The following is an 18,186-nucleotide window of genomic DNA, read 5'->3' as shown; positions in this document are numbered from 1 at the left end:
ACTCAATGCAGCAGCTTCCCCCTGGTGGTCAAGTGTATTCAGCCACTCAGCCAGAAGCCCTGAGCCAGGCAAACGGCTGGCAAGTGCTAAGGGATGTCCAACTGATGGCTTAGGTCTGCTCTCCAGGCGTGGGCCTAAGCTGTCAGTTGGGCATCCCTTGAGGGCTTCTAGACTGTGAGATGGTGCAGGCCAGGCTGAGGAAACTCCCCTGAGTGAGTGAATTTCATGCACCAGGCCTTTAGTAATTAAATAAGTTTGCATAAGTAAAACACTATCGTATAAACAAATATAGAGACACAGAATCACAGAATGCTTGAGATGTTTGTCAATAGTTGTGTGCTATTTTGTCTTGTCAGCAAATCTTCAGGTTTAAATACATTCTTAGAAGGCATGGTATTAAATGGCTCATCATTCCACAATGCATTTATTTTTTAACACATTGGGAAAAAATAGACGTTAGTTCTTTTATCTCTTTCTGTCTATATTTTTTAATGTCTCTATATTTTTTACAATATTAGAAATACAAACCAATCTCTTTTCTATTCCAAAAATGTTTCAGTCTTTGTCTAACTTATCCACTGGAGGGCAGTAGAGAACCATTCAGGCCATCCTTGATTTTGGACCTTCCAGGCTCTTATCTGGTAAGTCAGACCTTAAAATTTAATACATATTTCCTGCTGATAAAATGCCACAATCAAAGTACCTTTTTAGGAAATCTATTTGATCGCCTAAAATCACAAATGTAATTTTTTTGTGGTGGGACTTTTACACAGGAGCTGAACTGAGTGAGGCTTCCTAAAATACTAGGCCACAAAAGTACAATGGGTGTGATTTGTATCCCATAAACTGATATATTTCATGCACTAGTGGGGGGATCCCTCAGCCCGGCCTGCGCCCTCTCACAGTCCAGGACCCCTCGGGGGATGTCCTCCTGCCTCCTTAGCACTTCTACGGAGGCGGGAGAGGCTGCTGCCACTGCCAGCCGTGAGCCCGGCTTCTGGCTGAGTGGTGCTCCCCCTGTGGGAGTGCACTGACCACGAGTACGCATCATATTGAACAGTCCTTCTGCTGGTAGTTCCTCAGTTGGCTCGATTTGCATGTTAGGATTTTATTATATAGGATGTCATATTAGATTGTTAAAATTAACTATAATTTGAGCTCACAGCCAACCAAAATGATGGGAAAGTAAACCTCAGTCATTGTTAAGGCTCTCTGGCTACTGTAATCCACTCTGAAGTTACTCATCAATCCCAGGGTCATATACTGGAGGCACCAACAATTCTCAGGCTACACTGGTTATGGCTGAGAGGCCCATTGTCGTTTGAAAATGAACAGGCCTCTAGCACTGGGCTTTTTTTTTTTTTTTTTGGTTACAGCTAGAAATCCCAGTGTCCAGGCCCCACCTCCCTAAGATTACCTGCCATCATTGACCAGCTTCTATCACCAACCTGGATGCTTTCAACAGCAGTCACAGTCCTTGACCTTGCAGAACCTCTCCCTCTCTTACTGACTTCTCTGGCCTACCAAGAGAATTCATTAGTCCCCTGCACACCTGTTCCCACCCAGATTCACAGCTCAACTTCTTCAGGAAGCTTGGGCTCTCACTAAAGGCTAGACCAGGGGTAGTCTTTAAGAGCTTCTGCTTAAGGCCCAGTAATACAAAGCACTTCTGAGATCAGCAAGCACTATGGACCGGCAATCATCAGCACAAGGTTGGGAAGGAAGGAAAAGTACAGCAAAAACAAAATACACTCTAGTGTTTCGACCAATTATCCTCCGCAAAAGCTGGAATTGAAGACAATTTCCCCCTAAGTAATCGCCCTACAAAAACCACAGGCATTCTTTATGCTTTTAAACACCTTCAAAATGCATTCAAAATTATGGTTGTGAGTCTGTAAATCTTCCTTTGCTAATTTGTTGTACATGAATGCCCGCAGAAGCTTTTGAATGGTAAATGCTGTGGGAGGGGCAGTTTCCATGGTGACTGTTCAATGCACCCTTTTTTTCTTGCACTCACTCTTGTTAGATCTTCATTGCTGATCTGCTGTGAATTAGAAGGTAACAGCTTAATCACATCTGGAGGGCAGGAAGAGATGTGAGAGAGGCAGCCTTTCTCTACACAGCCACATCCTGAACCCACTGAGTTGTACTATGCTTGCCTTGTGCCATTTCTTCTTCATGGTTGCCCTGGCCCCTCTGTAGAAAAATGTACTTGCCAACACACATGACAAAGAGCCAATTTCCTTATTAAAGAAGGAGAGCTTATAAGTGACTATGAAACATACCATAACGCAATAGGAAAAGGACAAAATAGGCAAAGGACATAAACAGGTAGCTTATAAGAAAAGAAAATGAATGGCTTACATTGTCTGAAAATATACTTAATTTCATTCATAATAAAGGAAACACTTAAATTAGATTTCATTTTTCACCTACCAGGTTGAAAAAGATCTAAAAGTTTGATAATGTATAGTGTTCAGAGAAGGTGGGAAACCCATGATTTTATGCAGTTTTAGTGGGAGGGTAAATCAGTATAATCTTTTTGGAAAGTAGAATTAGCAGTTCCTCTTTTATAAATTCATCCTACGAGTGTAATTACACTTGACTTAAAAATACAAGTAGAAGAATATTTATTGAAGCATTCTTGAAGCAAATGATTGGTACAGGTCAGAGTTATTGATACTTCTAAACAGTTAGGCACACAGGGCAATGAGAGGCAAAAATAAAATTGAGTTTTCATCACATCCAGTGAATTGTATGCTTAATCTGTTTGCTAAATGCATATTGTTAAAGGATAATTCAAAAAAAAAGAGAAAAAAAATGGCCCAATGGTGTGGCTAAGTTGTTGAGTATCAACCTATGAACCAGGAAGTCATGGTTTGATTCCCGGTCAGGGCACATGTCTAGGTTGTGGGAAGGCTCTGTCCCCAGTATGGGGTGTGCAGGAGGCAGCCAATCAATGATTCTCTTGTTGATATTTCTATCTCTTTCTTCCTCTACCCTCCTCTCTGAAACCAATAAGAACCAATTTTAAAAATTAAAAAAAGAAAAAGTAAAATCACCACTTTCATGCAGGTGTAAAATGAACATAAGTTGAAGATTTCATCTTGCTTACAATGAAGGGACTAGGCAGATGTCATGATTAGTTCAAAGGATAAGTCAAAGAAGCACAAATCACACGGAGTAAAGGAATGTTAAAGCGAATGCTTGGATGGAAGCAAAACAGATTTTTTTCCACGAGTGAGTAAGGATATCTCTCCACCTGACAGAATTGACTTGCATGTAAATTGATAGGAATTATTCTGCATTGTTATCAGTAATGGCTAATTTGCAGAATTATAAAATAGCTCTCATAGAAAAAGGATCGGTAATGATGCAGGGTCTGCGACAGTACAATTTTCCATTGATCGGAGCAATTTTCTATATAAGATTGAAATGATAACTGCAAGGATCTAACAGTATAAGATACTGGGGTCCCAATGACATATAAAAAAGGACATTCAAGTGTATGAACATAAGTATATGAATATATTCACATTCACATTGACTTCCTCAGTGGAGACAGAAGAAATTGGTAGTTGTGGCTGACACTGGGGAGAGGAATCTGAGACAAAAGGGGCATCTGTTTTCCACTGTAGACCTTTCTATACTGCTTGATTTTTTCTTTGCTTTTGCCATGGGCATATATCAAATTTTTTTTTAAAGAAAAAAAGGCAATCTTTCATAAACCTTAGTGTGACAAATGGTAAATAATGAAATATGTAAATCAAGCATTGCAGGAAATACAAGGAGAAATAGATGGAAATGTAGTAGTCATGGCAATCCTCTTTCTGGTTTTGATGATGGAGCAGACAAAAAGTAGGACTATGGAAAGCAGTTTTCAACAGTCTGCATATTAAAAGCATTTTGGGAGCTCCTTTAGAAAAGCATTTTTATTTCAAACACATGTAAAATAGACTAGTCTGATGAACTCACATGACCCACCATCCAACTTCAACACTCAACAATTCAAGACCAACAAATTCCCCATCCACTTTCCCCCTTTTTTATTGAAGCAAATTCCAGAAGTCATATCATTTGATCTATAAATATTTTCTCTGGTGAATAGCTCTAAAAAAAAATAAGAACTGTCTTTAAAGACCATAATTACAATACCATAACTATTTTAAAAATAAATTCATTAGTACAATAAAATAATTAGTACAATATCATTGTCAAACCTAAAAAAACGACAGTAATTCCTTCATCAAAGATTCAGTATTAAAATTTTCAATTGTTTCATAAATGTCCTTTAAAAAATTTCTTTGTTTGAATTAGAATCTGAATAAAAACCACACACTCTGATTATTTGATGTGTCTCTCAAGTCTGTTATAAACTATACATTACCTGGGGATCTTCTAGAAAATACTGTTGTTCAGGCTTCTTCTTGATAATGTTGAATTGAGCCCTCTGTTCCTGGAAAATAGTGACAGTTAAGACACACACACACATACACACACACACACACACACACACACACACACACACACAGCCTTGTCTGCGTTCTGGAAAAGACACTGCAAAGAACCATCATTTTCCATATGACTTAGGTAAGACTCACATAGCCCCCCTCATTTACCTATGACAAGGCCAGTCACAAACCCTTGAAGTTCCCCTTCTTGGTCTCATAAATAATTAGCTGAACTGCTTGTTCCACTGAGCAATCAGGACAAAAATGCGTGTTAGCCAAATTTTGGTTAAGATCCTCTCCTTCTGCCAGGTCCCTGAGTTTGGTCCCACTCTCAGCAGGAGCCAGTACACAGCTAACTCCTTCTTAACCTCTCCTGAGAAAAGGCTGACCTCAGAGTTAAACATTCTCTGACCTGCTATCCCATCAGGTCACTCTTGTTTTTCTCTAGTCTTGTTTACTCCTCTCTACTGTAAATGAAGAATTCTTTTTGCTTAACAGGAGATGGTATGTATGGTCCGAGCTTCTCCCTATGCAGTAGACATCCTCCATCTACTGAAGGTCCCTCCCACCCTTTTCCCCCTTGCAGTCATCCTTTCCAAATAAAGTCTCTCCTTAAATCTGGATTTTAAAAAAATGTGACAATTCCAAGAAATTTTGATGTTATTTTTCTGTAGTTTATTGTAATATGAAATGAGATTTGAGAACCTCGGCTTAGAGGATGTGAATAGTACAATTGCTAGGATAATCTAATACACACATGTCTGTGTTAGTCTGTGTTCCTCCAGAAAGCAAGTGCTGAGGCGAATCTTGGTGTAAATGGTTTATTTAGGAGGTAATCTCAGGAAGCACAAGAAAAAGCAGGGACAGCGAGACAGGAAGGAGGAAAACCACATCCAGGATGCATAAAGGAGTGGGCTTTCTGCTGTGGATAACAAGCTCAGTTCCTCTGGGGAACATGTACAATCGCCCTTCAGATTTGATCTCTCCAGATGACCGTCCTGTGGAGGTAAGTTGGGTATGTTTTTCAGCCACACTGTTGCTCACTGAATGTATAAAGTGGCTATGAGCCAAAACCGGTTTGGCTCAGTGGATAGAGTGTCGGCCTGTGGACTGAAAGGTCCCAGGTTTGATTCCCGTCAAGGGCATGCACCTTGGTTGCAGGCACATCCCCAGTAGGGGGTGTGCAAGAGGCAGATGATCGATGATTCTCTCTCATCGCTGTTTCTAACTCTATCCCTCTCCCTTCCTCCCTGTAAAAAATCAATAAAATATATTAAAAAAATAATAAAGTGGCCATGACATCAGGGATTTATGCCAGGCTTAGACTTTTTGTCATGAAGATTGATCTGGCTATTGCTACTGTATAGTGTGCAATATGCCAACAGCAAAGGCCCATGCTTAGCCCCTCATATGACATCACCCCCTTGAGGGAAAAGCCCTCAAGGGGGTGATGTCATATGGTGGGAAGCCCTGGTGGGAAGTCAGTTATACTGGAGCCCTTATTGTCAAGCAGGTAGAAGCACAGAGTGACTTTATGAGAGTGAGGTATGGGTTGGAGGATGAGAACAAAGGGTGGACCACACTGATCCTGTGCTTTATGCCTCGCCCTGTCCCTTCTGTGATTGTCTGGGGCTTGCCCCCTGCACGCTTCATTTTCCAGACCCCCATGTCAGCTGGCCTCTGGCTGGTTCAGCCAATGGGAGGCGCTACTGGGAGCCTGGAGAAAAAGAAAAGAAACCAGGGAACTTCTTTTTCCCGTGCTTCCTCTCTGCCTCATTTCTGGCAGGGACCGTGTTTCTTCCATAGTCTAGTTATGGCACAGCCAGAGTTGGTGTATGTGAGTTTGTATGTGTGTTAAGTCTTTGAAACGTGTCTCTGGACCACTACTTTTACTATATCTGCCAAGAAAAAGAGAATTGGAAGACACTGTTAAGGATGCACTTAATACACTTTAATAAAAAGTGGTTTTCTCTAAATGGTGACATTATTGATAACTTTTCGTTATCTGGTTATTTTTTTTTTTAAAAGAAAAGGATGCTCCCTCTCACCTCCATTAGTGCTCTTTGATGATCAGTGCAAATTGTCACCTGGTATTTATTTTCATGGGTCCCTAATTGCAGCTAATCAAGCATTTACCTTTGCATTTATAAGCTCTTACTGCAGGTACATTTTTAGCCATCCTTAGTAAAGACACATAATTGCAGTAGAAACCATAGAAATGAGCATAAGCAAAAGTAAGAGATGAGGATCATCACTTATTACTTAGGCATACTCCCTTTTTTCTAAGCTACATAGAGACCAGGAAGCAAAAACAGCATCTTAAGTAGAATTTATGAAGCAGGGAAGCGGGTGGCAGGGAGCCCAAATAAAAACATCATGGCATTTGCATGTAAAGAAGCCATACCCAGGACACTAATTTTATTCAACAAATAGAATTATGTATTATTTAATTTGTAAATCTCAAAGACCAAATATTTTTTTCTAAAATGTTCTTATTTCTATTTTAAAGATAAAAGAATTATCTTGTCTAGATCAGCCTGACCTGTTTTTGCTGTTCAGAATAGTATTGGGAGAACATACGATAATTTTCAGACTTAATTGTAACCTTGGTGACCATCAAGTGCAGCCCCTCTTATTCAACAGGAAATTGAGACCAAGTGCTTTGTTAGATGAGTAAGTGGCAGACCTAGAACCACAAACCATCCTCTTGACTCTATCTTCTCTGCTTCCTATAAATATTAGCGGTTCTCAAGTGAACAGTGGTTTTTCTTCAAGCCACATGTATCCCTTCTCAGCAACCCTGCTTTGTGATTCTTTATGCCTCTTCCCTAGATTGAGAATTTTCCGCTTCTTAAATCAAAATTTGAAATCCCAAATGTACTGCGATTGTGGTCTCTGAATCAAAAGACTAAACTGCATGCCCTCTCTCTCTCTCTCTCTCTCTCTCTCTCTCTCTCTCTCTCTCTCTCTCTCTCGTTTATGAAATAGGACTTTAAAAAATTTGATTTTAGAGGGAGAGATAAAAACATCGATCAGCTGCCTCATGCGTGCCCCCTACTGGGGGTAGTCTCTCAAACCCAGGCATGTGTTCTGACCAGGAATTGAACTGGCAACCTCTCTGTGCATGGGAGGACATTCAGACAACTAAACCAAAGCAATGTTTTCAAAGTTGAGGGCAAGCCCGGCCAGTATGGCGCAGTGGTTGAGGGTTGACCTATGAACCACAGTTTGATTCCGGTCAGGGCACATGCCTGGGTTGTGGGGTTTATCCCCAGTAGGGGGTGTGCAAGAGGCAGCCAATCAATGATTCTTTCTCATCATAGATGTTTTTCTCTCTCTCCCTCTCCCTCTCTGAAATCAGTAAATATATATATATATATATATATATATATATATATGTATATATATATATATATATATTAAAAACTTAAAAAAAATTGAGGTCAAGAAAAACAACAACACTAGAACTTCTACTTATATTTTTTCTTTTTTTCAGTTTTTATCTTAAAGTTATACATGATTAAAGTCAAATAGCTCTATAGGACTCCTGGGAAAACACTAGCCCCTCTTCTCCATTTCCCTCTCCCCAGAGGCTACCACTTCCACTTCTTTTCTCAGGCTTTTATGATTTATTTCATTCCATATCTCTAAATGACATGATTATATTTCTATATCATCTTTTTTCTTTTTTTTTAAGATATATATTTTATTGATTTTTTACAGAGAGGAAGAGAGAGGGATAGAGAGTTAGAAACATCCATGAGAGAGAAACATGGATCAGCTGCCACCTGCACCCCCCCCCACCCCCCCACTGGGGATGTGCCCACAACCAAGGTACATGCCCTTGACCGGAATCAAACCTGGGACCTTTCAGTCTGCAGGCTGATGCTCTATCTACTGAGCCAAACCAGTCTATATCTTCTTTTTTCAGAGTTATCTATTGACTTCCTACTGCACAAGATAAGGATTTGGTGTTTTATTATAAAGCATATAATTATAAAGAATAGCCAGATGGAAGAGTTGCATAGGACAAGGTATGGGGGAAGGGGTGTGGAGCTCCCATGCCCTGCCCAGGTGCACTAGCTTTCTGAACTCTGCCCTTTGGCTTTTTATGGAGGCTTCATTATGGAGGCATGATTGACTACATCTTTGGCCTTTAGTGATGACTGCAGGGGTCAGAAGGTGGAGCTGAAAGTTCCAACCCTCTAATCTCATGGTTGGTACTCCCTGTCAACCATCCCCCATCCTGAGGCTATAGGGACTTTCCCAAAATCACCCCATTAACATAAACTCAGGTGTGACTGAAAGAGGCCGGTTAAAAAACGACAAACTATCCAGGTCAGAAGCAGCAGTGCCTCCTAGAGTTGGTTGTAATGTGGACAGTAAAATCAGAAATGAAGCTTAACCTCAGTAGATGGCAGTAGTCACAAAGCAGATACTTGTGGGGTTTTGTTCTTTGTTTTTCAGTACTTTAGCTTTAGGTGTTGAACATAGCCTTAAGGCTTAAACACGCAGGCTCTGGAAACCACAGCCTGGATGGACCTTACAGTCTTCAGCCAGCATCACCTGGGTTGCAGGTGACCACCTTTGGCAGGGATGGACCATTCCCTCTTCTCCCGGTGTAGTCCTTTTCCCCAGAAACTGCAGTGCTGACTCCTGTTCGTGAGCTCAGGGGAGTCTTATTATCAAAGTAATTACTATAGGAATTCGCAAAATGAAGGTCATACCAACCCGAAATGCTTAGTAACAAATTCTTATAAAGCTAGTCCCCACTTCACACCTCCCTCTGGCTTAACACTGGCATCCATCTTCCCCCAACGATAATGTCAGATGTTTCACTGTGATTACTATGCCAACCAGTTGCAAAGTGAAATGGCCACTCTTGCAAAAGATATGGGATTTTACTAAGATACTGAAAGTGATGGTGGAGGTCTGATTCAATAATTATTAGGAAGTCTCCAAGAAATGAAGATTTGGCAGAATTTTTTTGGTCACAAACGGGAGAGAGAAAATCAGCATAGATTATCTCTCATAGGCTTCAGGAAGGGATGATCAGAAAAGGGATAAAGCCTTTGAATATTTTGCAAAATTTCCTTTCTTTACAACTTTTCTGTGAAGGTCCAATGAGAAGTGACAGGTGTCATATTTTGCTATCTTACAAATTTCCCCCCTGAAAAAAGCATTCCCAAAACATGTCTTGATGCCTGTTATGTTCTAAGAATTAGTTCACTGTTGCAGTTATAATAAAAATGTGGTTAAATATAAAATAAATTTACTACCATAATTTTTAATTCTTTTAAAGATAAAGCCCCAATTCACACTCCCCCCTACTTCCCACTATTTACTATAAACTCTTGCTTCCCATTTAAATAGGTTCATTTAAAGTGACTTTTTCCTAGGACCAATTATCCTCAAAAGGGTTTTTTTTCACCCCCCTAAAGAACTCCTTAATTGTACCCTATAAGAGCATATAGGGCCCACTAGGCATGAAAGCATTTTGAACGTGCTGTGTTTTTGGTTAGCGGAGATTGCAACCCTGGCTCCAGATCGTTGGCCCAGCTCCCTCTATAAGAGGAGTGAGGTTTCCTCATGAGAGTGGTATCTGCTTTTCCCAGACTTGAATCAAGGAAAGGCTGGGCTGGCTCACAGAAACGGCTCTCTGGGCTTCGTGAGAAATCCAGCTGCTGATGTAACTGGCTGTTCTTCCTCTCCTTAGCACTGCAGCCTCATTTCTTAAAAAGCAGTACATGTAAATAAAATATGTATAAGGTGAACCAACTCTTAGGAAGCAGGGGAGGCATTCATAGTAATCACAGTGAAACTCCCCCTTTCATGGGAGGGGATTGTTAAAGCAAATATTTTATTGATTTTGTACAGAGAGGAAGAGAGGGACAGAGAGTTAGAAACATCGATGAGAGAGAGTCATTAATCAGCTGCCTCTTGCACACCCCCTACTGGGGATATGCCTGCAACCAAGGTACATGCCCTTGACCGGAATCGAACCCGGGACCTTTTAGTCCCCAAGCCGACGCTCTATCCATTGAGCCAAACTGGTTTCGTGTTAAAGCAAATATTTTCTCTTTCTTGGGAAGGGGATTATTAAAATCCTTCCTTTCCCATCCCTAATTTATAGACATTTAATGTATTTATTTTATAAATTAGGTGGCAAAGGTGATGGCAGGAGATCAGCTAGGAGACCATTGCAATAACTGAGGTGGGAATTGGTGATCACTTACACCAATTCTAGGTGGAAGCAAAGGAAGTGTTAAGACTGATTGTCTTTGAAGATAGATCCAACATTTACCTTGATGCATTGGATATGTGATATGAAAGAAAGAGGAGTAAAGGATGATTCTTGGTGTTTGTTTGTTTGTTTGTTTTTTTGGCTACTGAAAGGACTGAGTTTCCGTCAATGGACATGGGGAAAACCAAGTGGTTTGAGCATGAAAAAATCCTATAGTTTAGCTTTTGATGTGTGAAGTTCAAGATGTCTACTATATATCTCAGTGGAGATATCAAATAGGCAGTTGAAAATATGAGTTTATAGATTAGGAGAGAGTTACAGGCTGGAGGTATAAATTGATTGTCAACAGCAGATAGATGGTAGTTGACAGATGAGACGACTAAGGGTGGTAGTGGAGAGAAGAGGCCCAGGATGGAATCCAAGGGCACTAATATATTAAGATCTTGTGGAGAATAGGAGGACACAAAAATGAAGAATGAGTAAGAGCTGCCAGAGAGGTTGGAAGAGAACTAGAAGAGTGTGGTGTATATATAAAAAAAGGTGTATATGAAAAAAGAGAATGATCAACTGTCTTCTGCAGTTAAATTATCAAAGATGTGGACTGGGAAATAGTCATCAGGTTTAACAACTTGACTTCACTGGTGATTTAACTTGAGAAGTTTTGTTATAAGGATAGAGGCAAAGGCCTCATTTGAATGGGTTCAGAGAAAACAAGAGGAAAGGAATTGGAGAAAGTAAGAATCGACAACCCTTTTGCTGCAAAGGGAAGTAAAGAATGGGGCAGAAACTGGCAGGGGATGTGGAATCAGAAGAAAGTTGTTTTTTTTTTTTATTAACATGAGTAAATGACAGCATGTTTGCAACCTGGTAGATAGAAATTATTCATTAAAGTGGAAGATATTTTTGTTGCAGAAGAGAAAAAGGGAGAAATGATGAAACTGTGTTTCTGAAGTTACAAGAGGGGATGAGACATGGGCACATGTGGAGGGGCTGGGTCTAGATAGGACCATGGAGAGTCCATCCAAAGTAAAGAGGGGAGTATGGTTAGCTTTTGTGGTGTAACAAATCACCCCAAAACTTAGTGGCTTAGCGGGACGGTTGGTTCTTATCTGGGCTATCTTGACTGATCTTTCCTGGGCTTGCTGTGGTCAGCTGCTGGATTGGCTGGAAGTTGGATGATCTCAGATCATCTGATTGGCACTCATATATTATATATCTGGAAATTATCTGGTTGTCAACTGGGGTGCCTCTTTGTTTTCCACATGGCCTCTTGTCTGCTGGAGGCTAGCTTGAACTTGTTTACATGGTGGTCTCCGATTTCCAAAGCTCAGCAAGGGAAGACAAAATACAGTGTGCAAATATTTCTCAAGCTTTCATTTTCTAATGTCCTACAGGCCAAAGCAAGTCATAAGGCCAACCCCATATTTAAGAGTTAAGAGAAATAGATTCTACCTCCTAATGGGAGAAGCTGCATATTGACATTGCAGTGGGAAATGGGTTCAGGACGGGGAGAATTGGTGGCCATCTTTGCAACTTGCTATAGGACAGAAGGCAGTGACTATGAATGCAGATGCTAATAGGTGGGTAGACGTAACTGTGGGATTCTGGGGAAATTATCTTCTAAGTGTTTAATTTTCTCAAAGGTAAGGTCTCATGTTGAAAGCCCCTCATGTTGAAAGCCCATGCCAGCCTTATGTTGATTTATTCACTGATAATGAACAATAAAACTGTCAAGAGAACCAGGTCTGTATGGAAGCTTCTGGAGTCTACCTTTAGGAAAAATGTCTCCTGGAAGCCATCTAAGCATGTCTGGGACTCCTACAAAAGGATCTAATTGGATAACTGCTGGCTGATGTCATGGAGCTTGACAGCCAGATGCATCCATTCTCGAAAAGGTCAGACTTTCCAAGTTGATTAAAATATTCTATCTGCTAGGCACCCCCTACTTTGGATAATGCTGTATGGGTGCTGCTGCGCTCTGCTCTTTGACTATTTTCTCTGTGCATCAGCCCTTTATCCACCTACTCTCCACGACGTGTTGACAACAAGGGTGCAATGGCTCCGGTTCTTCTTGATGTGGTCCTGGAGGACATTGTGACTTCTCAAACATATTTCATCCCAACATTTACCTGATGAATCTTATTAATTTAACTGCCAGTGTTTGAGAGGTGTTGACACTTGAGGTTTTCTTTCTTTGAATATATAGATTTTTTTCAGACCTCTATTCCTTTTGGACTTACAGTGTTTCCCTATAATTTTATGCAATCTCATTTAGTGACTAAAAGCTTCTATTGGCCTGGTTTTATGATCGATGCATGACTTGATTATTTCAGTGAAATTAATTCCTCTCCTGTTTAGTATAAAAGTGTGCATGTGGAGGGGCTGGCTCAAGACAGGACCATGGAGAGTCCATCTAAAGTAAAGAGGGGTGTTTGGTTAGCTTTTGTGGCATAACAAATCACCCCAAAACTTAGTGGCTTAGCAGGATGCTAATAATTTTAGAGAGATGAAAAAGAATCCAAGGTCAGCTTTATGGACTGAATGTTTGTCTCTCTGCCTCCAAATTAGTGTGTTGAAACCCTAACCATCACCACAATGATGATATTAGGAGGTGGGAAGTAATTTGGTTTAGATGAGGTCATGAGGGCGAAACCCTCATGATGGTATTAGTGCCCTTACAAGAAAAACCCAGAGAGCTTTCTCTCCCCACCCCTACAATCCCCACTTCTCTCTCTTTGGCAAGAAGGTGGCTGTCTGCAAACCAGGAAGTGGGCTCTCACCAGACACTGATCTTAGATTTCCCCTAGAAATCCAAGACCAGCCTTCAGAACAGTAAGAAATGATCTTGATCTTGGATTTCCCAGCCTCTAGAACTGTAAGAAATAAGTTATTTAAGCTACTTAGTCTATGGTATTTGTTATAGCAGGCTGAACTGGTTAAAATAATCAGCATAACTTTGAGACACCTAAATGGTCAGAAAAGGTGAGACAAGTTTTGGTTCAGTGCCTTTAAGTGGCATTTGAGATGCACTTTTGGTCAGGCTCCCTTTGCTGATTCTTGTAGCTTTGGTCCTGAATTCTTCAATGAGTAAGACTCCTAGGAGTGTCCCATGTCTGGGGTCTGTTGCCCCTCATGAACCCCTTTAGAAATATTTTCTGCTCTCATGGCCAGACAAGTGCATCCCCAAGCACTTGGAAGTCACATCACCTCAAACAAACACAGTCACAGTTGATCTAAGGCAGAAAAGTGCCTTGGGAGATGACTTTTTCTCTCCCTTTTTCATTGCAGTCATTTTCTGGGACTGAGTGGGCCAAGAGCAGCATAACCACTGGTCCTGAGAATCAGTCAACTCTACCTGTCCTTGAAAGTCACTGGATTAGAGAGTCAGCTCCCACATGGGCTATGTGATGCTCAGCAAGTCACCTAACCTATCTGTGCACTGGTTTCCTAATCTCTAAAATAGTGACTGCACCACTCTGGTGGGGTTTGCTCTAAGGATTAAGTGAGGTGAAAGGTGTGAAAGAGTTTTTATATGACACAGTGACTTTAAGGGTATTTTTACTATTTAAAAAGAAACAGGTAGAAGGTAAAGGGATTTCCCCTTTTGTTGATACATGAGTTATTCATGTAATATGCATGAGCAGGAGAAAGAGGTAATGGGAAGTTGGCTGTCAAGATAGATCAGCCAGAGGTATGCAGATTGTCTGTAAAGACAGATAGCAGAAGTCAGTAGTTATATTTAGTGAAACTATAAGCTTAGAGGAGAGCAGTGCCTTGTCTATCAGTGTTTCGGGGCATAAAAGCACAGAGCACTCTTGGGGAGGATTGAGCATTCAGCTTCGAGGAGGATTTGGCCACAGCCAGTCCTGAATAGATTGAAATCCAAGTCTTTACTCTCTGACTTAACCATGACAGATCAATTTATCAGGCCTTCAGTGAAAAGCTGTACCCATATAGAGGATGTGTGGAATGCAAAGGATGTGTTGAACTTTGTTCCTGCACTCAAGGATCTTGGGGAGAACAGAACTGTGGGACTTATTTGCAGTCTAAACCACAGACTGCAAGTTTAATTGCTTACCGGGACTTAGCAGGGGATGCAGCCAAGGGAGCCTACCAGTTGTAAGAAAAACAACAGCACAGAGGCAATATAAATGGCATTGACCTTAATGTGAGTGAGTAAGGGGAGTGGCAAAGGCAAAGATGGAGGCAAGCAGAGTGTGTGTCCTGTCCATGGGGCAACCTCAACTCAGCTTCCAAGTTGCCTGGTAGGAACGCACACCTAGAATTTTCCACATCTTTCAGTTTGGTAAAAAACAAACAAACTAAGAAATCCAGGTGTTTATATGGAATTTCACAGTTTTTGTAAATTCTCAGTTAATTTTTAAAAATTGCAAAACATGGGTCTGTGATTCTCCTTTGTGATCTTTGCAAACGTGGTGGTGAGTGGAAAGCTGGGTAAGCTTAGAGAGTAGAAAAGAGAGGTAGGGGGTCAGCCTGGCATCCTGGGCCTGAAGGATGGGCCCTTTGAATGGCCAGAGGGCAGGTCCCCAGCTCCCTCTGGGCAGAAGACAGGATTCAGAGGCTCATCTCTGCACACCTTTGGAGCCCAAGGACTGTATTTAACTGGTCAGCTTCCCTCTTAACAGCTGTTTCCCATGGCAGTGGTCGGCAAACTCATTAGTCAACAGAGCTAAATATCAACAGGACAACAATTGAAATTTTTTTGAGAGCCAAATTTTTTAAACTTAGATTTCTTCTAACGCCGCTTCTTCAAAATAGACTCGCCCATGCCGTGTGGAAGAGCCACACTAAAGGGGCCAAAGAGCCGCAAGTGGCTCCTGAGCTGTAGTTTGCCGACCACTGCTGGGGAACCATGGTGGGAGTGTGGGTAGGTGGATCTTTCCTTTGTTCATGTTACACAAAACAATATGGAATTCTAAAAGTAATTCAAGGCAAATTTTTCTAACATTTTCAGAGCATAAAAATAAGAGCTTCCCTCCCTTCCTTCCACTATTCCCCCATTTCCACTTCTAAGAGGTAATTACTGATAACATTTTTGAGGCTGTCATTTTAGAAATATCTAAGCATACAAAACCATATGCGTGATTTATTTCCCCCCCCTCTCCTGGCAGATAGCAGAAAGACATGATTGACCACCAAGCAGAGAGCAGAATCCTATCTCTGCACTTTTGTGTCTCCTGCTCAGAAGGCCTTTCTCTTCCTCCTCATCTCCTCCCATTGGAAGGCCGCACAGTGTAGCGACAAGGAACACAGACTCCGAGTCAGACTTTCTGGCTCGCCATCCTGGTTCTCTCATTTACTAGCTCTAATTCTAGCTGAATTACTCAGCCTTTTCATGCCACCATTTTCTCATCTCTTCAAGGGGATTAAAGTAGAATCTGCCCCAAAGAGTTGTGAGGAATGAATGCCTTCAAGTCCATGAAAGTCATAGGGCAGGACTTGGCACAAAGCAAGTGGGATATAAATGTTTACTATTATTATTGTTCTCAAAGGTCTGACACTCGTTTCTTTCCTGGTAAGAAACCTAGCTTGCTTATTCCTAATCCCAACCCCTTTCCTCCTCCATTTTACCTCTTTTAGGGCTAATTACACCTCCTAATGTTGGCATATTGCGGATGGAGGGCAGGCACCACACCTCTCACTACGAGTGTCTCTGCATGAACAGAGTTGAGCAGGAATGCAGGTGCCCAGTTCTCCAAGTCTGTGGCCTGCTCTGCCCCCTGTGGCAAGGGCTGTGAGATACAGCAGGGAGCCTGGGACCCAGGTGCCCTCACCCTCCTGTGCCTAGGCCCTAGGGTGAGAGGGAAATTGAGCGCTTTTCTTGTGTTGAGATGCTCTTTATATCCCTCAGAAGGTGCCTTGCCAAAATTTAGAGCAGTTTTAGAAATTCTCCACTAGCACGAGAGCCCTAAGGGAGGCAATGCTAGGCACTTCTCCTGTCCCCAGGGAGCCGCTGAGATCATCTCAGTAAAACTTTAATGCATGGAAGTCAATTAGAGTGGAGAATTCTCCTGTAATCAAAAGAGGCGATGCTTTTATTGGAAAGGTGCAAACTAGAGGGGAAGGATGACAGCTGTGTGGGGCTCTGTAGAGCTAATGGCTCGGGCTGGGAAAATTATTTCAGCAGAGTCAGGCCATATCTACTGGACAGCAAGGCCAGGGAGGGACCAGTGGGGAAACAAGCTGTAGGTAGCCATAATGAGTATCCTTAGAGAGTGCTGATGAGTTCCCAGAGCAGGCTTACACCTTCACTTTCCTGGATCGCCCATCAGATCCACGAAGTGAGAATTACTGGCTAGCTCTCATTTTATAGAGGAGGAACGAAAGTTCAGAGAGGTTAATGTGGCCCTGGAGTGGAAAACATAGCTTGTCCACTTCTTTCCAGAAAGCAGATCTGGCTGGAGTGACGGGTGTGAAAGTGGAGGGGGTAGCTTTGCTTTCTCTAAGCACATCCTCCAAAACTGCCTCCTTCTCATGGCTTGTTAAGGGAATTCTGAAAAACCGTTAGAGGAAGTCATGTGAAATTTATTACTTACACAGATGCACAGGTTGTACATGTCTGTTCCAGTTTCTGCTGCATAACAAATCACCTCCAAAGCGGATTGTTTTCCAAGAACCATTTTATTGTACTCATAGGTTCTGCAGGTCAGGAATTCTGGCAGGGCAACAGTAGGTGTGGCTTCTCCGACCCATGGCACCTGGAGCCTCAGCTGGGAAGACATACATGCAGGGGCGTCACTTGAAAATTGAGGGCTGGAATCTAAAGGGCATACATCTAAGGGTACCACTGGTTAGATATCCAGGATTGCACATACATGGCTGCGGGCTGATGTTGGCTGTTGGCTGGGAGCTCAGCAGGGGCTGTTGCCCAGAGCACCACATGTGGCCTTTGCAGCGTGGCAGTCTCAGGGTACTTGTGCTCTTATATGAAGGCTGACTTTCCACAGAGTGAGTATCCCAAGAGAACCAGGCAGGCTTTTTTTACCTAGCATCATTTCCAACTCCTTCTATTGATTGAAGCAGTCACAAGCTTGTCCAGATTCAGAGGAAGGGACACAGGCCCCCACCTCTCAGTAGTGCAAATATTATAAATAAATAAATAAATAAATAAATGCAACTATTGCTTTTATTTTTATTTATTTAAAAAAATGTCTTGATTGATTTCAAAGAGGAAGGTAGAGGGAGAGATGGAAACATCAGTGATAAGAGAGAATCATGGATTGGCTGCCTCCTGCACACCCCCTACTGGAGATCGAGCCCACAACCTGGGGCATGTGCTTTTGATGGGAATCAAACCTGGGGCCCTTCAGTCTACAGGCCAACACTCTATCCACTGAGCCAAACTGGCTAGAGCTTAGCTATTGCTTTTAAACACCGCTATGTTGTCTTATTCATTTATACCCTTATTTCTTTATGATCCCATTGATCTCAAATTATTTTAGGGATTGTAGTTGGAGTCAGCAGGCTCTA

The 18,186-nt window shown here is 41.7% G+C and overlaps 1 protein-coding gene across 1 annotated transcript in view; it reads left to right on the top strand.

Annotated features, from left to right (window-relative positions):
• Positions 1–520: 520 nt before the first annotated feature.
• Positions 521–18,186, top strand: part of SCN11A (sodium voltage-gated channel alpha subunit 11) — a gene marked incomplete at its 5' end in the record, with an annotated part of 101,811 nt that continues 84,145 nt past the window's right edge. The window contains 2 exons of the mRNA XM_084902783.1: positions 521–641; positions 5,281–5,457. Coding sequence (XP_084758909.1) covers positions 5,441–5,457 — 17 coding nt within the window. The remainder of the gene's footprint in view (positions 642–5,280; positions 5,458–18,186) is intronic.

This window comes from Pipistrellus hanaki (genome assembly GCF_964339955.1).
Source record: "Pipistrellus hanaki genome assembly, chromosome: 13".
NCBI classification, from domain to species: domain Eukaryota; kingdom Metazoa; phylum Chordata; class Mammalia; order Chiroptera; family Vespertilionidae; genus Pipistrellus; species Pipistrellus hanaki.
This window is presented reverse-complemented; position numbering and strand designations above follow the sequence as displayed.